This window comes from Anomalospiza imberbis, chromosome 4 (assembly GCF_031753505.1).
Source record: "Anomalospiza imberbis isolate Cuckoo-Finch-1a 21T00152 chromosome 4, ASM3175350v1, whole genome shotgun sequence".
Lineage (NCBI taxonomy): Eukaryota > Metazoa > Chordata > Aves > Passeriformes > Viduidae > Anomalospiza > Anomalospiza imberbis.
In genome coordinates this window covers 39,212,556-39,233,819 of record NC_089684.1, presented here as the reverse complement: position 1 = coordinate 39,233,819, position 21,264 = coordinate 39,212,556, and the positions used below count along the sequence as shown (strand labels likewise).

General features: G+C 40.0%; 1 protein-coding gene across 6 annotated transcripts in view; it reads left to right on the top strand.

The window, feature by feature from the left end:
• AFG2A (AFG2 AAA ATPase homolog A) overlaps window positions 1–21,264 on the top strand; it is a 162,931-nt gene that overhangs the window by 4,538 nt on the left and 137,129 nt on the right. For all 6 annotated transcript variants that reach the window (XR_010998324.1, XR_010998325.1, XM_068187932.1 and 3 more), the window contains exons 6-11: window positions 1,826–1,955; window positions 2,560–2,616; window positions 3,280–3,403; window positions 4,520–4,775; window positions 16,286–16,440; window positions 20,631–20,840. Coding sequence is in view for 4 of the 6 variants with exons in the window: in XM_068187932.1 (XP_068044033.1) it covers window positions 1,826–1,955; window positions 2,560–2,616; window positions 3,280–3,403; window positions 4,520–4,775; window positions 16,286–16,440; window positions 20,631–20,840 (932 nt within the window). In the remaining 2 variants the exon portion in view is untranslated. The remainder of the gene's footprint in view (window positions 1–1,825; window positions 1,956–2,559; window positions 2,617–3,279; window positions 3,404–4,519; window positions 4,776–16,285; window positions 16,441–20,630; window positions 20,841–21,264) is intronic.

Here is a 21,264-nt window from a genome sequence, read left to right as displayed (position 1 = left end):
ATATTTAGCAAATAGGAAAGACTTCTGTACTTGGACACTTGAAAGGGACAGTTGTGTTGTCATAAGACTTTGTGTTGTTAGACTCAGTTAATAATATGTTTTAAATGGAGAAGAACTCAGTTTAATTATTCTGCTTTTTTTATCCCTGTGTGTTTCTGCAAAATTTTAAGGAGGTCTTTTGAGCTGTTTACTCCAACTGCTCAGTGTGTTCAGCATGCAGTTACAGGGTGGAAAACCAAATACGATTACTGTTGCCATACATAAAGTTGTAGCTAATATACATAAACACTTGGAGGACTTTTGTGATTCTGTGTTGTGTATTTATCACAAATGGCCATGTACCTTGTTGAGGCGTGCATTGCTGTGAGACAGGGCACTTTTACCTATAAATATTTCTTCACTCTCTTGTCTTGGAGGCGCTTTATTTCTCTCTATGACTTCTCCCACACATGCTTCAGAGAAGAGGTGATTTCAGTGGAGACAGTTTCCATAGCACACAGGTGGCTGTTTCCTGGCCATATTCCACAGGTGTCAGTGGGGTGGTGTGAGGCATCTCCATCATGAGTGGTCCAGCTGAATTTGGTCCAACCACAGCATCACCACGTGGTTTTGTGGCAGCAGGATTTGCTTCAGCATGAGTGTTCTTGATACCTAATTCCTGAAGCTTGAGCAGATTCTCTACTAATCACATGATGGATGATGATGTTTTCTCAGCAGTTACAGTCCTTTAGCCCCCATCCGAACGTTGGGAGTCCTTGGCTGCTCACAGGGAGCGAGGCTGGAGCTGAGGTGAGCCTGTGGTTCCAAAGCCCTGTGTATTGCCAGTGCCAGAAACGCCACAGGAGGGAGCAGCACATGCTTTAATGACTGGTGTGAAGGAATCTGTAGAGATGCTTTTATTTTTTATCCTTTGTCAGAGGCCAGATAATTTTTTCTTAGTTTTTCTTATTAGTTTACAAGATTTGGGCATGCCCTTGACGCATCATTCCCTGTCTGATTCCCAGTCCCACTTGATGTTTCTTTGGTTGGGTTTCACCAGTGTCTTTTGTATTGGGGTCAGACCTTTGTCAAACATTTATCTCTGCTTTTTGCTTTCTAATTTTTCAACTCCTGTTTTTAGCTTTTGTGCCCATTTAATTTGGCTTTGCTGGTCTTAAACTTTCTTTGGTAGGCTCTTTACCTGGGATCACAGTTGTTTCATGCAGTTTACCTGTATTTTCTGTTCAGCTTCAATTGTACATAGCAGTACCTTGTTCTTCCAAAGTCCCTTATGTTATGTGCCTGAATGTTTCTGTCTCTTTGGCTCTTAACATGCACTATTAAATAGGCAGATTCATCCTTTTAATGTGTGTTTTTCATCATCTTGCAAACACTCTTAAATAAAGCCTCACAGCATTTCTAGAACTTTTTGGAGTGTTGAAGAGGTTTTCTGATGTGGGAAATTTGATATAATGACACTGTAAGAATCATGAATAACTTAAAATGCATTCGTGGATGTTAGGTACTCAGTTGAGTAATTTTCTTGAGAAAACACAGGGAAGATTACAATGAACTGTTGAAAAATAAAATTATTTAAATAGGTGCTTTTTAAACAGAGTCTTTTGGACTTTAAAAATACAAGATGTGTATATATGTCCCATTTAAGAGTGACCTTTTCCTTGAAAGCCTAATTCATCATAATGACATGTTTGTTAAATGAATTGATGCTGAGGTCAAGTTATTATTGGTAGTAACAGGGACAGTGAAATGTGCAAGTGCAGCCTGGGCCTGGCATTTATCACCAGTAACTTCTTTTCTCTGTTTGCCTGCATGTGCTTGTCCCAAGGGGTCCCTCCTCCTCGAGGAGTGCTGCTCTATGGCCCTCCGGGAACTGGGAAGACCATGATTGCCAAGGCCATCACAAACGAGGTTGGCGCTCATGTCACTGTCATTAACGGCCCTGAAATCATAAGCAAGTAAGTCCTCCCACTTTATTTGCATTAATTCTGTAAATACAGTAGCTCAAAATATACCCTGGCATCTGTCCATTGTAGAGAGATGTAGTATTTGCTGTGGGTTACCTGCCCAAAAGAGTCAAAAACAAATAGGAAAAGATGCTTTCGAGTAGGGCTTACGTTCCTTGTATTAAAAGAGGTTTATTGAACTTGGCCAGGATATTTGTGTAAGGCATGGACTAAATTAAAGATAGGATTAGAACTGCATCTGCAGTTGCCTGTGGGTTACTTCTTCAATAAGGTAACTTCTTCTGTGGCACTGCACATACTGATGTTTCCAGAGAAGTAATTTTTTGGTTGTTGGTAAAAAAATGTAGGTAAAATTGTTTCTAACATAGAAGAGAAGCATTTCCCGTTATCTCTAATGATTTGAACTTTGCTTGTGCCCCATTTCACCTTAATTTCTGGTCCTTGTGGAAATAAAGATAATTGTAGATTTGCCTAGGCTTCAGGACTTTGAAAGTGTGCGCTACAGCTTTTTGTAACTCAAAAGCAGTAATTTTCCATGTTGCTTAGAAAACACAAAAACCACAAGATTTTTATTAAAATATTTTAATTCTCACAGGTTTTATGGGGAGTCTGAGTCAAGGTTACGTCAGATATTCGCTGAAGCTTCTCTCTGGTAGGTTCCTTTGGAGAATTTTATTCACAGTAGTGGTTCCAGCCTTAGTGTTCTTAAAAGAAAAATATTTCCAAGAAGCTTTGAATTGTGACTTTTTTCATCCAGTGCTTTTTAAAAGGAAATAAATTTGTTTAGCTGAGCTAGGAGGAAAGCAGTCAAATTTTAGGATGCCTCTTAAATCCTTTTGGACACTGTTCTTTTTAAGGGGATGTTAGGGATGGTGCCAAATCGCTCAACCTGTGTTGTTAGTGCATTGTGTGCTTAATTCAACAGATGGAACCATGAGCCAGAGTTTCACCAGGATTCAGATTTTCCTCTACTTTTTTATCTTTGGAGGCCAGCTCTAAATGAGTTGGTGTTGGTACTGGATATAGCATTCCTCTGGAGTAGGGTGGCATCTTGCCCAAATTTGTTAGATCCAGCTAAGGCAGACTTTAGACTTCTATGTGACTGGTGTTCATAGTACATTAGCAAAAGATTATTGCATACTGAAGGTATTAGTTGTCACATATATTATTCATTTTAGTTTTCTCTCTTGAGTGGGATGCTTTTTAGTTTTTGTAGGAACTGGATGTTTTCCATGAACAGCTTTCCTCTGCTGTAATGTTTTAAATCTTCCTGACATTTTTTAAACATTTTTTTCCTTTATTTTTTTCCCCTCAGTCGCCCCTCAATTATATTTATAGATGAGTTGGATGCACTCTGTCCAAAGAGAGAAGGGGCTCAGAATGAAGTGGAAAAGAGAGTTGTTGCTTCACTGCTGACATTAATGGATGGCATTGGCTCAGTAAGTTGAATCTAATGGGACAATTAATGTACACGGGGACTTGCTGAACAGAATAATATTGCTTCTACAGTGGAGCAAATTTGAGGTGTATCACTTGTGAGGAAAGAAAACAGACTTAGGTGAGACTTTGTAGGATAATCTAATGCTTTTTTGGATGCTAAGCAGAGGATATAGGAGAGGAATGTCTCCTGAAAACTGTTAGTTTAAAAGAAAGTAGATTTTTTTTCCATTCCCTGCCTTTCCTTTGCCTTCTACCTTTCTTGTAGTTTTGGAGATCAAACTGAAATTTCAGTGATAGCCCATCATTGAACTAAACCAGGTATTTCTAATTGCTCTGAAATCAAAGTCATCAGAATACTTCTGGTGATATGTAGGCTGCATGATTAAAGGCAACAGCCTCTATTTCAAGATTGCCCGAGCAGTATGTAGGGCATAAACAAAAGCCTAATAAAGAAACAGTAAATTTAATTGACTTGATTAAATTATGGATTAAGCCCATAAAGTTTGGCAATCTCTCATCTATTGTTTTACGATTATTAGCAGGAAAGATGAAAGAACTCTCTCCAGAGTATGAAAATAAATTTCTTCTGTTTATGTAATATGCAAGTTTCTAATTTTTTTCCTGCGTGGCAGTTTGAGTTGCCCAGTCTGGAATTGTTCACAGGCAGAACATATTTTCTAGTGACAAAGGCTGATGGATATTCTTCCTGGAAAGAGTGCTTCATTCACAAGAAGAGAATGACATTACAAGAGACTTCCTAACTGATTGTGCCTCACTGTAAAAGTGAAGAACCAGAGCTTGAGGAGATTGGTTAGGATTTTTGACCTTGCTTTTCCTGCTGGACTTACAGGAAACTTTATAACCTCCTGTCTCTGCTGGGTTTGATACCTGATTTGTTTCCCCAACCGTGTTTATTCAAGGTCTGCTGATTGCTTTTTGTTCTTGTGCCAGTGCTGCATTTTACCTTAAACACTTCTTTTTCTTTCCTTGGTTCTTAATTTCCTGATTTAGGAAAGCAGATTCTTGGGGATTAAAGTGGGAGTGCCTCTTGTATTATCTGTTTGCCATTTAATTGTATTTTAAAAGTAATATTTTATGTTGTTTGATGCCTTCAGGGAGGCAGTGAAGGGCAGCTGTTGGTCCTTGGGGCCACCAATCGCCCTCATGCCCTGGATGCAGCACTGCGCAGGCCGGGGCGTTTCGATAAGGAGATAGAAATCGGAATTCCCAATGCCCAGGACCGTCTGGACATTCTCCAGAAGCTTCTCAAGAAGGTTCCCCATTCGCTCACAGCAGAGCAATTGGCACATCTGGCTGATAGTGCACATGGTTACGTGGGTGCAGACTTGGCAGCCTTGTGTAAAGAAGCAGGTAAGGCTTTGTTTATCTTATTTAGGGTATTATTTTTACTTCTACTCTCTTTATTAAAGGAAAAAAAAATCCACAGTCTGTACTAATAGCTTTTGAAACACTGAGGTTTCAATAATTTTTGTGCCAAAGAAAACACAGCCAAGCTCTTCCCAGGCAAATGGCAAAAATTCTTTGAATATTAATAACTTATTTTAAAATGTAGTGTTAAGATCAATAACCCTGGGGAATCCCCCGTGCCATTTCTAGAATCTTAGCTTGCTCTCAGTACACCAATGGTTTTGGGAGTTAACTAACATGCCTAACAGCTTTTCTACTCTTTAGACAACCCTTTTCACACAAAAATCTTAAGTCACTATGGCTGCACAGCTTGTCCTGCAGGTCCTTGTTCCTAGGATGTGGAGGCTGTGGGCCTCAGGGGTGTTTCCTGTGTCTCCCTTCCATATTTTGTGCCTGTATTCCATTTTCCTGCAGATGAGGAGCTCCTGGCAGGGGCGAGGGTGATGTGTGCACCTGGCTTAGGTTGTGCAGTGAAGCTGAGAGAGCTGCAGAACATGCCCTGAGCTGGGGGCTGAAACGTGGCCCTTGGCCTTGGGAACAGGCTTAGCCCTGTAGAATTATCCATGCCAGGGTTCAGTATGTTCCAGGGAATGCTTCAGCATGAGTTCACTTCTGTTTTCATTGGATGAACTATTGCAAATACGCTCTATCAGTTCCTGGGTTTTGCTAGAGTGAGTCTGCACAGTTTGAGTGTTGGAGCTTGAATCTGCCCATGAGCAGCACTTGAAAACAGCTGAGTCAAAATCTGACTATCCAGCCCTGCTTACACATAATTGCTCCCTTGTAGTTCACAAATAAGTTTGCTGCATGTGCTGGTTACTTTTATTTCCATTGGCACCAGGACAGCTTCCTCTGGCAGTGGCACAGAGCACGGATAATTCTTGCATTGGAACTGACTGTGAAGATGACAGATGTTTTATTAGGGGTGATGGCACCTGGAACAGCAGAGTCTTTTCTTGCCAGCTTCCAGAATTTTTAAGGGGTAGCTCTCAAATAGGAATTTGTAGAGTTTTTATGGATCAAGAAGAAGAAAATACATGAGATTATTCATTTTCTAGTGCTTTCCTCTTGGCTTCAGTTGTGTTTTAAGCTCTGTTTTAAGTTAGAAAACATATTTTTTTCCTGCTTGTATATATTTGTTAATAAAAAAGATAAACTCCCTTTTTATTTTCCTTCCCCTGTGTTTTTGGAAGCCTGTCAGTATGCCTGTGTCTCAGTGCTCAAATAGTAAACACTTAACTAATGTAATCTGAAGTTCTCGGTGAGAAGTGTTGTGGTTTCAGTTCCAAACATGACCCAGCTGAGGCTTTTACTTATGCATGTGCAGATGGATTCATAATCCAGCTGCAAATAGATGATATTTACCCACTTCACGAGGACCTCTTAACAAATAAATCTGGAATGTTGTGCAGGTTGAATATTGCATAGATAAAAAACTTCAGGCGTCTGCCTGTGACTGATTGCAGGACATGGTGTTATCCAGGAACTTTGCATCCAAAGCCAGTAGTGGGCATGAGGGGAGGAGGATGTCTCCTTCCTATTGCTCTTCTTTCTTTATGCTTGAATGCGTGCTGTCAGATTTCCCTGTCGTTTGTTACCGTGGGGTGACCTCTGCTGGGGAAAATACAGTCCAGCGCCGTTAACTCCTTGCAGCCCACGTGAAGTTTTCCTCTTCAAGAAGTTGCACAAGCATGAGTCTGTCGAGCTGTTACATAAACTGAACTTAAGTTGCTCATCATTAAGGAACGTTCTTAGTTGAAGTTGTTGGGTTTTTTCCAGGTAAGCTCTTTATCTGTTTTTTATATTATGTTTTTAACACCTTGTAAAATATTGCTGCTTTCACTGGAGTTAAACTTAGCAAATACTTTTATAATATACTGTTTTTCTCAGCAGAGCAAGATTCCTTCATGTGGCAAATTTTCCAGTGTTTTGTCTAGTTTTTTGTGTTGTTCCAGGATGCATGGTCTCCTATTGCTTTACTTCAGAAACTCTGCTGAGGGCCAAGCTAGCTTGCTATCCAGGAATGCTCTCTGATATTCAGCCTAATCTTCCCTTGTTTAGTTTTATCCCATTATTTCTATTTACATCCTTGTATAACACGTTTGCTCTCCCTCCTTAGTGTTTACACCCTTCAGATATCTCTAGGCTGTTCTCATGTCCCCTACCTCCTCATTCATTACTGAGCCAGACTATAAATATTTAGGTCTTTTAATCTTTCCTCATAAATAAGTCCTTCCTGCCTTCCGAGAAATTGTGTTGATTTTTCTCTGAACTGCCTCCAGTTTGTCAATAACTTTTTTGGCGATGTAGGCCTTAGAATTGAACATAATATTTCATATATATGTATATTACATGATAAAACATGGTATAAACCTGTAGTTAAGGCGACTAATGCACATTTCTAAATGTCCAAAATGCTTGGTGTTAAGACAACATCTGAGTTAAGAATTCTTTCATAAACGTTAAGGTTATTTGTGCTACATTCAAACTTGATGTGTGTGTAAGTACAGGTGAAACGTGGAAACTAGCTTAGAGAAAGGATTTCAGGACTCAGGAATGCATGTTCAGTTTTTGGCACAGGATTTCTGTTGCTTGCTGCTTGTATTTCTGTTGTGGTCTGTGGGAGACTCAAGTCCTGCATACCCCATTTATATCCTTGGGCTTGTGGCTGGAAAGACTGCAAGTTTCCAAGCTAAATATGTTTATATTCTTAATACAAAGTTTAGATCATTTTCCAGGGGACTCATCTTTCCTTATCTTTCTACTTCAACTCTGTTTTTTTAACACATGTATTGTGTATATACTGCTTATATAAACCAAGAGTGTAGTAATTAATAACATAGTAAATGTAGTGTTTGTAGGGCTTTTGCATCTCTAGTCAGGTTTCCCAAGATACTTCATTATAAAAGCTTTGATGTTTGCCTTCTATATAATTCGGAAGACCATTTGTTAATAGAAAGTAAATAACCATTGTAGAATTAAACATATTCCAACTGTGTTTTTTTGGCAGAAGTTGTTTGTTCTCCAGTGCAAGATTTGCTTAGTGGTACTGCTTAGTGGCACTTGCTCAGAGAGGCAAGTTTCATGTTCAGTTCAGCAGCTCTGCATTTTCATGGGAATTTTGAAGATGTTTTGGGGGCCTGTGATGTCCATTTTGTGTTGAATGGACAACACATACACACCCGTGACTATGGTGTGTACAGAATTTTGGTGTGGTGTATGCTGGGATGGGCAGGGAGAGGAAATGAGGACAAGAAACTTGGAGAATCTGTGCAGTGTGATCTGGACTTTCCCAAACATTGGGAATTGTAACCAAAACCCATGACACCTTGGGGATGCTTATAATAATCAGCTAAGAGTGTTTTCATTTTTATCTGCTGAATTTTTTAAATAGTAGTGGATTTTTCTCCTTTTCCTCCACTGAAGATACAGTTCTAGCCTTTCACAAAAATGAAACCGTAAAACTGATTTTTATAGGATATCCATGTGTCCAAGATTACAATATCTGTAGTGGTTGCACTGGAGAAATTTGCTGTGATTCTCTACTGCCTAGCGAGATATTTGTGATTTCCAGAGAAGTTAACAGCCAGATGTGATAAACCTGCAGATTCCATGCTGCGCACTGGGTTACATCCTGTGGACATCAGCTTGCACTGGGCTCCTCTTGGTAGACTCCTGAGGACTTGAATGCCATCCAAGGGATTCACACACAGAAAATTCTTGACAAGAAAAGGGCTGATTTATGTGTGCAGCTGAGAAAGTCATATTCTTCAGGTTAGGAGAGGTCTACTGTATCCTAAATTATTTAGGAGACTGGTTTTGAGTGTGAACAGCTGCCTTCTGAATTGTTTTATCTCAAGCAGAGGAGTGTATAGAAGATAGACTGCCATATCCTGGCATATAATGTCAGTGTTTGTATGACCTTGAGATCTTGAGGCTTCTCCTTTATTTAATTTGCCACGTGGTCTTTTATTAATTCCCCCAAAAAATTATAATGGTTTTAATTTATTAGCAAAGATAAGCACTGTACTTCTTTTTAAAAAAAAACCAAAACATATGAAATGTTAATTATGTAGCAGGGACATGAATGGTATAAACTGTACTGAATGTTAGAAGATGCTTAGCAACAAAGGTTTCCAAATATAGCAATTTGTTATAAACTTATCCTTCTATGGCTGCCTGTAGCATTTCAAGAGGGTGAATATAAATATAGCTTGATTTCTTCAAGGAGTGGGTTCAGGCATATTGTTTACAGAGAAAGGAAGTATTTGCTTTGTGACTCTCAGAATTTATCTTGAACATCCTTGTTCATTACACATCATTTCAGTGTGCTGCTATGAAACACTTGGGCTGTGATAAGATAGCATCATGAGGAGAGGAAGAACAAATGGCTTTGTTTAAATAGTGGTCACTCTGGCAAGAACATTGATTTGCATCCAGTAAGGATGCTGCAACCACTGAGACTTTGGGACTTCTGTGAAAGAGGCACTGGTGGCTTTGTTTTGCATCAGAAGATTTTTAATTTCCTTAAAAAGGGTATCATCCTGCTTAGCCTTTAGGATTAGAATGGTTTACTGGCTTGAGCTGTCTGTTACAAAAAAATCTTAGAGAAATAAGAGATTGAGATGCACCAGTATGAATCAGCATTACTCTGCTGAATCTGTGAAGCCCCTTTCGTAGACGTGTGATAATGGTCTGTTGTCTTGTGCTCATAATTTTCAGTCCTGTTGTTTGGAGATCTTGTCTGTGCTGTTCATTTGCCCATTTAATTATCCCTGCATTTTAGTGAATAGTACAGGATGAGGGGGCTTTATGCTGTTTAATCCATAGCTCTGTATGTTGATTTTATGTGGATATTAGATCTGTAAAGGTGTGATTTATTTAGGAGCATACTGTACTTAGCTTTTTGTTGGAGCTGAGAAACTTCCTGCTGTATCTTCTACACCCCATAAAAGTTTCTGCAATCCACTTGCATTGAAAGAATTAAAAACCAATAATCAACTGAAGGACCGTCTCCTAGGATTTTTCCAGTTTTCCCTATATTTGGTGGGGAAGTGAATTTCCCTGAAGCCCAGGAATGTCTCTTTGTTAGACCTGTGTGGCTTTTCCCCCCCAGCTCCTGCAGTTGTGGTAGCCTGGCCACCTGCAGGAAACATGAGCCTTGTGGGCTAATGTGATTAACAGTGAGGCTCTGTGCACCCCGAGGAGCAGCCCCTGACTGCTCTTTCAAGCAGACAAACGCTGCCTTCAAACCTTGCCTTCCCAGCCTCCTATCTCCAATCGAGCTCTTCCTTTCAGCTCAGGCATAGCCCTGATGAAACAGCCCAGTGTTAGAGCATCAAGAATATCCTTCCTTTCTTTAAGCCATAAAGATTCTGAACCTTTCCCAGCACTGTCTGGACCCGGGTTCTGCTGGGACTGTGCAACAAATGTAGATATTTTTCTTGGATTATACTGCTAAATGTAGGAATGTGGGCTTGAGACGTTGTTGAAGATGCAAATTTTGACAGAGGCAGTTGATGACCAAGGCAATGGGATTGTTTGTTTTGCAGGGTGGTTTTTGGTTTGCTTTCTAATTAACTGACTGCAGCTACAGATTTGAAAGGGGAAGCACTGTTTGACATGTTATAATTATTTTCTTCCCTTATGGAAAGTGACTGAGAATACCATGTCTCTGTTGTTACTTATTTATTAGTAGCAGGGACAAATATTGAAGCTATGCTGTTGCAAACAATCTGCTATTGCATTGTTGAACTGAGTACTGGTTCCCATGTGACACTCAAAATGATGTGGGAAAGGCTGCTTGCCTTCTTGTGAAAAGGTCATGTAGAAAATCTGTGAGTTTGAGGAATATTAGTAACATATCTAGTCAGATGATCAATAAAAAAAAAAGTGTTAATGAAATTTTTGCAGAAATGGCAGAATATTGGATTTTGAAATGCACTGAAAAGCACAGATGTGATACAAATGAATTTTTGGACTGGGACAACTGAGTTTTCTGGCACTTTGTTCCATCACTGTAACTTATGGTGTAAGGAGAGCAAGAAAATCCAATGCCCATCTTCAGTGTTAAGAGTGTTAAGCTGGTGCTGTGTTCTGTGATGTTTCAGTTGGGTCCCTGAAGCAGAGGGTATTTCTAAACCAAAGCAACGGGCTGAGCAGGTTAGGAGCAAACGGGCCCTTGCTTGCACACACACACAGCAAAGCAATGTGGCTTTTTTGGCCTCTGTAACATGTGTTTTGGGATTGTTTCTTCCAGCAGCAGCTCAGAATGATGGCTTTTCTACAGAAGTGGCTACACGTGGCTGCCGCCTCTCTCCAGCAATGCCGGTGCACGCTGTGTTGGTTTTTGGAGTTACTTTTTTCTTAAAGAAAATCTTTGCCCATTTTTTTGTTTGTTTTGTAATGGTACTTGATTTTTGTTTTTGCATGAGGAGAATTGCACTCACTGCAGTAAGGGCATGTGAAGTTTCGGTTTTCATCATAACTAATTTTAAGTGTGTGTTTATCCAAAATTTGCAGCTAATTGGATGATGGGATTGCTGACTTCATGCACACAGTTGTGGATTGAATACTTAATAATCTGTTTAAAGCACATCCCATTCTGCCTGCTGATATTTATATAAGCAGGAAATAGGGATTATTTTTCAGAAGAGTTGATCAATCACTGTAACTAATATTTTAAATGAGCCTTCTTGGCAGATAAGTCACTATGTTCTTGCTTCGGCAGCTTGAGTGGTATGAAAGAAATTGTTATTTATGTGTGGCAATGCAGTCAGCAGTAGGCATTTGTATGTAGAATGATTAGCTACTAGTAGAGGACACAACTTAAACATTTTCAGGCAAAGTTTTCATAAGTCTCCTGACTTTAATTTTTAGCTGTATCCTGTGCCAACATTCCTAATTACAATTAGACTGGGCAGTTAGCCATTAGCTGTTGCTTATTGTCTTTCTGCCCTTGCTGTTCTGGTAGCCTGGCAGTCCTTATTTTTCTCCTCACACACATGTGACCACCCTTAGGTACATTTATGTCTGGAAGCAGGCTATGAACAGGCAGTCTGGTATTCCTTATTTCCCTCTGTTGTCACAGTGTTGGGATAAATGACGCGTGTGTGTGTACCTGATCTGTGAATAAACCATTTCCTCTACGAAAGAAGTTCTGAAAATGCAGTTCCTCCTTCCTTCCTTCCTTGCCCTCCCCTGTCACACCTCTCAGCAGCTTTCAGGCAGCCCCACAGACATGTTCCAGCAAATGTCAGGGCTCTTCAGGAAGGACTATAAATTGTGGATATAATCCCTGCAGTAGATTAGTGCTCAGGTTAGCCTGGTGAATTTGCAGTGTTATGGTTACAAGGGATTTAAGGGCATTATCTTGCCTGTGCAAACAGTGCATGAAAGTTATTCAGGGATTTTTCCCATATAGCTCTGGCAACTAAAGACAAATTGCAGAATATGGTTTTGAGAGCAAAAAGTCAAGGTTTCTGCTTCCTGACTTTTTTTCCTAAATACAATTTTATATGTGGGTTAAATTAAAAAAAAAGTTTAAGTACATTTTTAAACTGACTTTAAGTTATATGAAATGCTTTTTCTGTGCATAAACCTGTTAAATTTTGAAGTGTAGTATGTAAAGATCTGGAAGTAGAGGAAGATGCCCCCTCCGGTGCCATAAGAAAGCTGGGGTCTTACCCATCCATGCCTCTCTCTTGAGCATTCCACTGGCAGCCACAGTAGAGGATCATGTTGGATCTGAGAGGGAGAAATGGTGTGTGATGTCTGGGTTTGGCCAGAAGAATTTGGAAGGGAAATGCCAGATCAGCAGAGAAAGAAGAAACATTTACTTTTGTAAACAATCTTACAAGAAGATAACAATTTCTTTGAAGCTACTTAAAAATTCTGCTGTTGGGATTCCAGTAGAGTAAGTCCAGACAGGATGGATTTGCAAGAGGAACAGCTGATGGGCAGTAAAAGATGTATGATTAACCATTTTGTTGGGCTCAGTTTATTTCCTCAAGTGCTGTGTATATATTCTGTTTTGGAAATCTAAAGTATATATGTTGGTCATTCTAAGTGGCTGCTTCCTATTATTTACAGTGATGTGTAATTATACACAGACTCTGACAAATAATAGCAGTGTTATAGGATCTATTTTTAGGCTCAGATATGTGTTATTCTGACCTAATGTGCCAAAACTTAGCCAAGCTATGAGCAAGAAAATCTTACAGGCAGCCAATGCTATCGACCTTTTGCACAGCCTGGTACCAAAGAAGGATCATCTGTACCAGGACAGGGCGTTCTGCTGGGCTTTTTCCCTCTGTCCACTTGGTTTCCTCTGTTCTAGACAGACAGGATGAGTTGGTGAGGTAGAGCACACAGTTGCTGGGCTGGAACAAACTGTTTATTTTCCATTGTTTGTAATCATGCGTGCCTTATTATGCTGCTTTTTTTTTTTCCTTTTCCTTTTTATTTTTTTTTTTTTTGTTTAAACCGGAATTTTCCATTGCTACTTCACTGAGGATCAGTGTTGTTCACTATCCCTTTGCTCAAAATAGGTATCCCTTGCCTGTGTGAAGTCCCACTGACCCTTCAGCAGGATAACTGCATTTCAGTCCTTCCTTCCCTCATGCAGGACTGGAACAAAATGGAAAACCCACTTGCCCACTTCTGAGCCCCCCCAGGCACTGCCAGAAGGGTTATTGGAACTCATTAACCCCGAAGAATGGAGTAACATCTGAAAAGCAGCAAGCAGAGCTAAAACAAATGCTGTGCTCAGAGTCAATTCACAGCAATGACATTATGCTCAACCCAAAACATTCCCATGTGGAAGACACCCAGGTGCCTGATGTTTTCTGAGGTGTTCCTGTTTGTATCTGCGTTACAACTTGTGTAGTGGTGAATATGGCTTTGCTGTAGGGTTCCACCTCCTTTGCCTCTGCACTGCTTCTGGCAGCAGGGTTTGCATCCTACCCTGCATTTCCTTATGTTAAATCCATCTTTCAGCGTCTTGAGACAAGGATGTGTTTTCCTGCCTCTGGCAAGCCACTGGCTGTATCCTTCTCCTGTTACTGAGGTTCCCTCCCCCGCTGCCCCTCTTGTTAGAGGTCAATCTGAAGTGCAGGAAAGAATGATTATGATAACAGGAGGAAACAGGAAGAATCATGCTTTCTTTTTCAATCTGTTTTTTATTATTGTTTTAATGTAAAACATTGTTTCAATTAAATGCTGACCTGTGCAGTGGCGTGTGCGTGCACATGCTGAAATGAATTCCGGCTTTGTTTGGAAAGCTGTGACCTCTTTATTCCCGTTCTGGATCAAGGCTGTTGCCTTTCAAACCCACTGCTGAGGACTGAAATTTCACTTGTACTCCTCGTAGAACTGGCTGTAACAAAACTTAAGAGCAGTGGTCTCCTTGGGAATTTTTATTCGGTGTTCTCTCTCAATTTTTAAAATAAACGTGCTTAGTTTTAAGACTTACTCATGTCATGGAAAAAAGAAAATAACATTTAAAATGTATCAAATGGGTGCTGAGCGACACTAGCACTCGGTGGAGTAGATAGGTATACAAATAAGTGGATATCTTTGTCATTTACTTGCTTTCTCTATGCCTTAATTTTGTGTGATGCTATTTACTTGCATTTTCTTAAACTGAGATTCCCATGTGAATTGACTGCCCTGAAAGAAATCATAAGACTGGACGCCAGTGCTCACTCCCACCCCACAAAGTCTTAGCTGCAATGACACTGGAATAATATGTTGAGTTTGTTATTTGTTTGGATATAAATTTTAAATCTGGAGGGGGTGAATCTATGTTGTGTCATTTCAGTTGTTTGTTTTGTTTTGGTTTGTTTGTTTTTTTTTTGCTTAAAATGAGCTTCTTCAGAGGAAGGAAGAAGTGGGTGAGAAATTTGCCTGAGTCGTTAAAATGAGTCAGTTATATTTTATACTTGTCCTCTGGTGACCAGTTTATCATTTTTCTCTTTGGCCTCATCTTATTAGTTTTGGACGTTCTGTGCAAGGGGAAACCTGAAATACAAACTTTTTTTTCTTTCTGGTATTGTATTAAGAGCCTGGGTATTGGATGCAGGTGCTCTGACTGCTGTAATTGGCACTTTATGGAGAGACACCAGCTGTACTGCTTCACAGGGGACGTATTATGTCTCTTTACACATTGTATATATTGTAGGAAATGCAGAATTCCTGTCATTGTCAGAAACTTTGCATGTCTGCATCTTCCAGTGCCTCTGCAGAAAAAAAGACAACAATCTGCTGAAAGTTAAAACCATGTCTATTTTCAGAAACGGCTTATCCCTTTTATTGTCCTTTCATGTAGCACAAATTGATGTTTTGTTTGGTTAAATATAGAAGAGACTTAACAAATGTTTGTCTTTTTATAGTCATGCAAGGTGAGCTGGTGTGGTGTGAAGTGCTTCATTTGTTTTGAAACACATGGCAACAGATACTGCGTATCTGGATGTGTGGGTACCTGCACATAAAATTGTACTCATCATGTAATGATATACCAAAAAAAAAAAATTTAACCTTTTCAGTCACAGGACAGGTTTGGAAGCAGAAGCAATAAAACTCTAAATTATATTAGGCCTTAAAAGGGTAATTACACAGGGGAAACAATCCTGCTTTTGGGCATCTTACACAACAGGGACTTCAGTTGCTCTCTTGGGAGTGCCTGGGAGCTGCCAATGGTACCTCTCGATCCTGCCTGAGGACTATAGATTTGTGAGTAGGTGGGACTTGTGTGGCTTTTGAGGGATTGATTTATTGGAGGAAACTAGGAATTAGTATCAAGATTTATAGATACTGTATGTGAGTGATTTGTCCAAAAAAAAGAGTGGGTAAAACCTCTGCCTGCATTTGAAAAGTGTAATTGCTGAAGGGAACAAAGAGCTATTGAGTGTCACAGGGAATGTTTGTTCCATATAAAGAAAAATGCAGGTGTCTGGCATCTTACTACATGTTAAAATAGGGTTGCGATGGAAGTTAAAGCAATCTCATCAGGTTTTTTTCAAAGCTTTTGAAGATACTGTCCTGATAATAGAGAAGTGGGTGAGGTTGTGAATTTCTTGTGAGTTGATTTAACATGTCCTTGAATGTTCATTGTCCCACTTCCTCTCTGGTTTAGAAATGTGTTCAGATCGATGTATGGACCTCTGGAGGGTTTGCCCTGTAAGTTTCATCTCTGGGAAAATGGGAACAAGGCTGTTTCATTCTGTCATTTGGAACAGATACACCTTATATTCTGTCTGTGGTTGTTAAATCCCCTTTTTTGTGCTCTCTTTCAGAAGTGTCTTGTATGTTCTGTGACATAGTTCAGGCCCAGCATTGAGACACTTTTGAACATAATTTCCTTTCCAGTGCTGCAGTATGTTTGTGTGTGGTACACTGTGCTTGTGAGAACCAGGAGGAAGCCTGCCTATTTCCATGTTTTTTTGTTTCACTAGGTTTGTACGCGCTGCGGAGAGTGCTGGGGAAGAGGCCAGGCCTGTGGGACACCGCAGTGGCTGGGTCAGTGATGATTGCTTTCAATGACTTCCTGCAGGGGATGAATGATGTCAGGCCCAGCGCCATGAGGGAGGTGGCAATTGATGTGCCAAAAGTAAGTAGTTTTGTGCAATGCTGTGGCAACGTTGTCAGGCCACATAAAGAGAGGAATTTTATGGAGTGAAGGCCTCAGGTTACTGGTAAATGTTATGCATCCTCTTTCTGTTTGGGTGTTTATTTATTTATTTATCATTTTGAAGAACCATTTGCAGAATGGTTCTTAATGCTTCAGGAAGAGTTTGGACTGCAGGATCATGTCTCCTGATCTGTGGTTTTTTATGCTGAGTGGATTAATAGGGTAAAAATCTTCAGATGCATGTTCAAGGAAGGTCTGAAACAGCCATGGAAGCTGGAGCCTTTTGGGAAGCAGACACAAACTAAAGCAGAAACCAACTGTTAGCATTTATAACCAAAGTGTGTTGGAACAAAGCTGTGAGCAGTTTGATTGCTCAAATTTTTATGTAAATGTGGCCTGAATGCCTTCAGTGGTATTACATGGTTTTAAATGAAGGCAGAATTCAATGCTGTAGGCTGATTATGACTGCCAAACAGTCACCTGTCAGGTGACTGTCATTATATAAACAGTTCATTTGGTGGTGCCAGGTTCATCTTTACCATGCTCACTGCCCTCTTAATTACATTTTATAGTAGTTCAGTAGCAGACCCAACTTAAATTGGCCTGTGGAACTGATCTGGTTTAAGGCAGCTCTGATCTATGTTAAGAAGTTTGAGCAAAATAATTTTGTATTTAATCTGACTAAATCCTGATTCTGTGAGCAGTTGTGTTGGTGTTCCTCAGCAGCTCCCCAAGCCCTAGAAGAAAACATTTATGTTTCATTGCATGTAAATGAGTCATTTGGGAATTAGATTACACAACTGTAGACCCTCATTCCCAAACTTATAGGAATGGGAAATAAAATCTGTGAACCGGATGCTGCACGCAGCCAGCTCGGATGTCACACTTGGCTTGCTAAGAGTCTCCATGCTGTGCAGGGTGGAATTGCCTGGGCTGGCCCCAGACAGCTTTTCCTGGAAATGGTGTCATGGCACCAATATCCTCAAGGCTAAGTGGCTCTGCTGAGAGCCAGAGTTACTGATTCTTGCCTTGTTCATTGTGCTGCAGGCTTGTGGGCTCACGTTATTCCTTTGCTGTGCCTCTCAGGCACTCCAGCCCCTTTGGAACCGGTGGAATGCTGCCCAACAGCACAAAAGGCAGGTAGAAACAAGGTCTTGAGGTACTGCAGGAAATCTGTTCTCAGTCCTGGTCAATCTATTCCTCAGGCTCCTCTTGTCCACTAAACCATCCTGCTTGTGGTTTCCTTGATTGTGACTTGGTTTTATTTGTTAAACACCCACCGAATTATTGGAGTACTACTGGAATTAATTTCTTTTATTAACAACATAGTGGAGATTACTTTTGTGCTGAAAGGACCTGCATTTCCACAAAGTAATGCATATTCTCTGAAGATGTAGAGTAAATTTCAAGCCATCTGCTTGCTGCCTGGGGTGAGTTTAAAGTAGATTCTGAAGTAATCTGGGTGCAACAGATTTTGTGTCTTCCCATATCACCTACCAAAGGAAGGGAGTTTGGAGCTAGATGATCTTCAGGGTCCATTCCATCTAAAAATATTCTGTGAATGCTGTAATCTAAAAAATCCTTGCTAAAAATAACTTCAAACACTAAGTAAATTATAAGATGTGAGATTTTTTTTTCCCAAAGAGAAGACAGGAATTTGAACTACATTAATATCAGCTTTTTAGGTATTTATTGCAGATATGGTACTCACTTGGCATCCCCCTTGGTGTGGATGGGACCTTTGGCCCATGTAGTTTGTTACAAGTAAAACCATTGACATACATGAGATTTATTTTTTTATTTTTAGCTTCATTTTTCAGATGGTGGGGCCCTTTCATATTTCATTGCTTTGCAGTAGCCATGTGCCAATCAAATGACAAGAGTTCAAAGTAACTTCTGAATAAAGCCACAATTCCTTCCTCTTGTCTGAATTGTGTTGGCTGTGACCAAGGCAAACGTAAGATCCTTGCTGCCTAGTTCTGTGTAGCATCTTGCCTTCCATTTTTACAGAGCCTTCCTTGAACTTTGCTGTGTGTCACAACCTTTTTAGAAGTCTGCTTTTTCTGCAGTGGGGATTTAGGGGAGAGAGGATGCACATTGTAAATCAGGAAGTTAATACTGCAGTTGTTTGGAGAATTGTACTGCAGTTGCCATTCCTCCCTCTCCTATGGGTCTTTATGAAATTTTTTTCAGACAGTGCTCTGGGTTTTGCTTGCCTCTTTCACTCCCTTTACTGTAATTCAACACTCAGATTTGTGTCTTTGCAGGCAAAAGATTCTGGTAAGACATCCTTTGCCTGTCTGCTTTATTTCTTTATTACTGGTACTTAATAACCTCTGGGGAGCTGCTGCTCTGCATTGCACTCTGAGCTCTGTTGACCTGGGGAGAGCTTAAGATTGCAGGAGTAATGAAATGTTGGTGTCATACACGCTGTAGCAGAGAGCTGGTTTTCCATGTGTGAGCCTAGCCCCAAGGCTAATCTTTAAAGCCATTTCCACAGTGACAGAAAATCACACCTCATTGCTGGTGTTGCAAGACCTCTCCTTTGAGTTTCTGTGCAGGTGAGAGCAGTGAAACTATTGCTGATGGACTGTTCCCCAAACTCTCTCCGCTCCCCTCCCCTCTCCCCCCCACACTTGTCCTCATTTCAAAAGGAGAGAGATAAGTTTTTTCTGTTAAGAATTCACCAGAATGTGAAGGTAATGGTTTATTAGCTGGTTTTGCTTTTAATATTATTGCTGCACCAATTCCACACCTTGTACTGTCAGAATTTAAAATGTAGGCGAAGTCAGAATGAGTCTCCAGATTGCTGAAAACATCCTTTATGTAAGGTGACCTTACTTCACCTTTTCTGTACAATTCTGTCACTTGTGCTGGTCTTAAATGACATAGTGGGTCTGAAAAGTCACTTGAACGATGCCTGACTGATATTCAGTAGACTGAATATTTGCAAGGGGTACATGACTGAATATTTAAGAGAGTAAAAGTAACATTTAAGTGTTTTCTCCCTGTCTTTTTATGTGCATGTAAAGTACTGCTAATAGATCTTGCCTTCTGTTGCTGAAACTTACAGGGAATTCATGATGGCCTAATTAATTTCAAGATGGTCTTGTTCATGTTTGTCAAAATCTTTGTCTAGATAGAAAGACATTATGATAGAATGACTAATCCATGCTTTGCCAGGTATGAGTAAGGATTGATACTGAAAAAAGGAGAACAAACTTATATTGTCTTATTCCCTGAGAAAAAGTTGTCTAAGAGCGTCAAATTTAGTTCTGTGCGTTTAGAAAGCTCCTACATAGAATCCATGGTTGTAAGGGTAGGTAATGCATCTTTTTAAACTAAATCAAAGTCACACTATGTGACTATGAATAGTCACACTATTTCATATCTGACTCGTAAACACAAACTTTTGTTATGTTTGCTGTTTGCTCTCTGCTCTCTTTGTAATTTTCTTCTATGTCAAAGTCTAACATTCTAAGAGAAATTTTATTTGATTTGAAGTTTGCTTGGTCTTAAATAAAACTGCTTGCACCACATCCAAATGCTTTTTTTCATCCACTTCAATAGCAGACTAAATTACCTTTCTCAGAGACTGTCTACTTCTAGTTTCTATTCCTTGTCCTGGCATCAGGACAAAATAGGGATAAACCAAGGGTGACACCAGATTTCAGCTCAGGGGAAAGGCAATACCTTATCTCTCAGCAGCACTCTGCTTGCTTTTCACGTATAACCCACTTTCCAGAGTTGAAGGATGATTTATGTTGAGCAAATTTCTGGGAGAGTGTTTTAAGGCAGAAGATCCTTTGATTCAGATGTGCCTTGACATGTTTAATATTTGAAATGAATGGGAGTGGATGGTGACCAGAGGAAGAGCAGGCTGGGACGATGTGGAGAAAAGTCTCGGGTTTGTTGACAGCCATGTAGGAAGAGCTGTGGCAGGTTTTAGATCTGTCTGGTTTTTTGGTAGGGCATAACACATGCCTTTATGTATTCCTGACAAGCCTGTCTTTTGCTTCTTGTTTAATAAAGACTTTTTGAAGAAGTGACTCATTAAAAACAACTTCATTAAAGAGCCAGTACACATTCGACAGAGTTTTTTTATTTGTTTACTTTTTTAATAGTTCTGTTCCATGGTCTGAATTCAGCAAAAATGTTCTGTTCTGCAGGTATCTTGGTCAGACATAGGAGGACTAGAAGATGTCAAGCTGAAGTTGAAGCAGGCAGTGGAATGGCCTCTCAAACATCCAGAGTCCTTCATCCGAATGGGGATTCAGCCTCCCAAGGGTGTCCTGCTTTATGGACCTCCTGGGTGCTCAAAAACCATGATAGCGAAAGCTTTGGCTCATGAAAGTGGCCTCAACTTCTTGGCAGTGAAGGTAGGCCACTCACACTCATGTTTTCTTAACTCCTGCATAACAACTGATGGTTTTACCAATTTCCACTGTTAAAATCCAGTGGCTTGTAGTGTTTGATCCCTTTATATGCTCCAGCAAACACCTTGTAAATATCAAGTAAGTTTGTGTTTTCTTGTATGCTGTTAAAAGAATTGTTGTTTATTTTGTCACAGCACAGGTGTTGGATGGATGGGTAAGCTGTGGAGTGAGGTCGTAAATATTGGCATTGCTTAAAGTCTTTCTAAAAGTGGCGACAATATTTATACTGCAATTAAAGCAATGTAAATGAAAAGTGACTCTGGATAGTGGATAGCTGCTATTATTGTAATAATTACTTGCGTGCATGGAAATATCATCTCATCTCTTACATTCCTTTTCATTCCTCAGGAAGGTCACTCTTTATCTC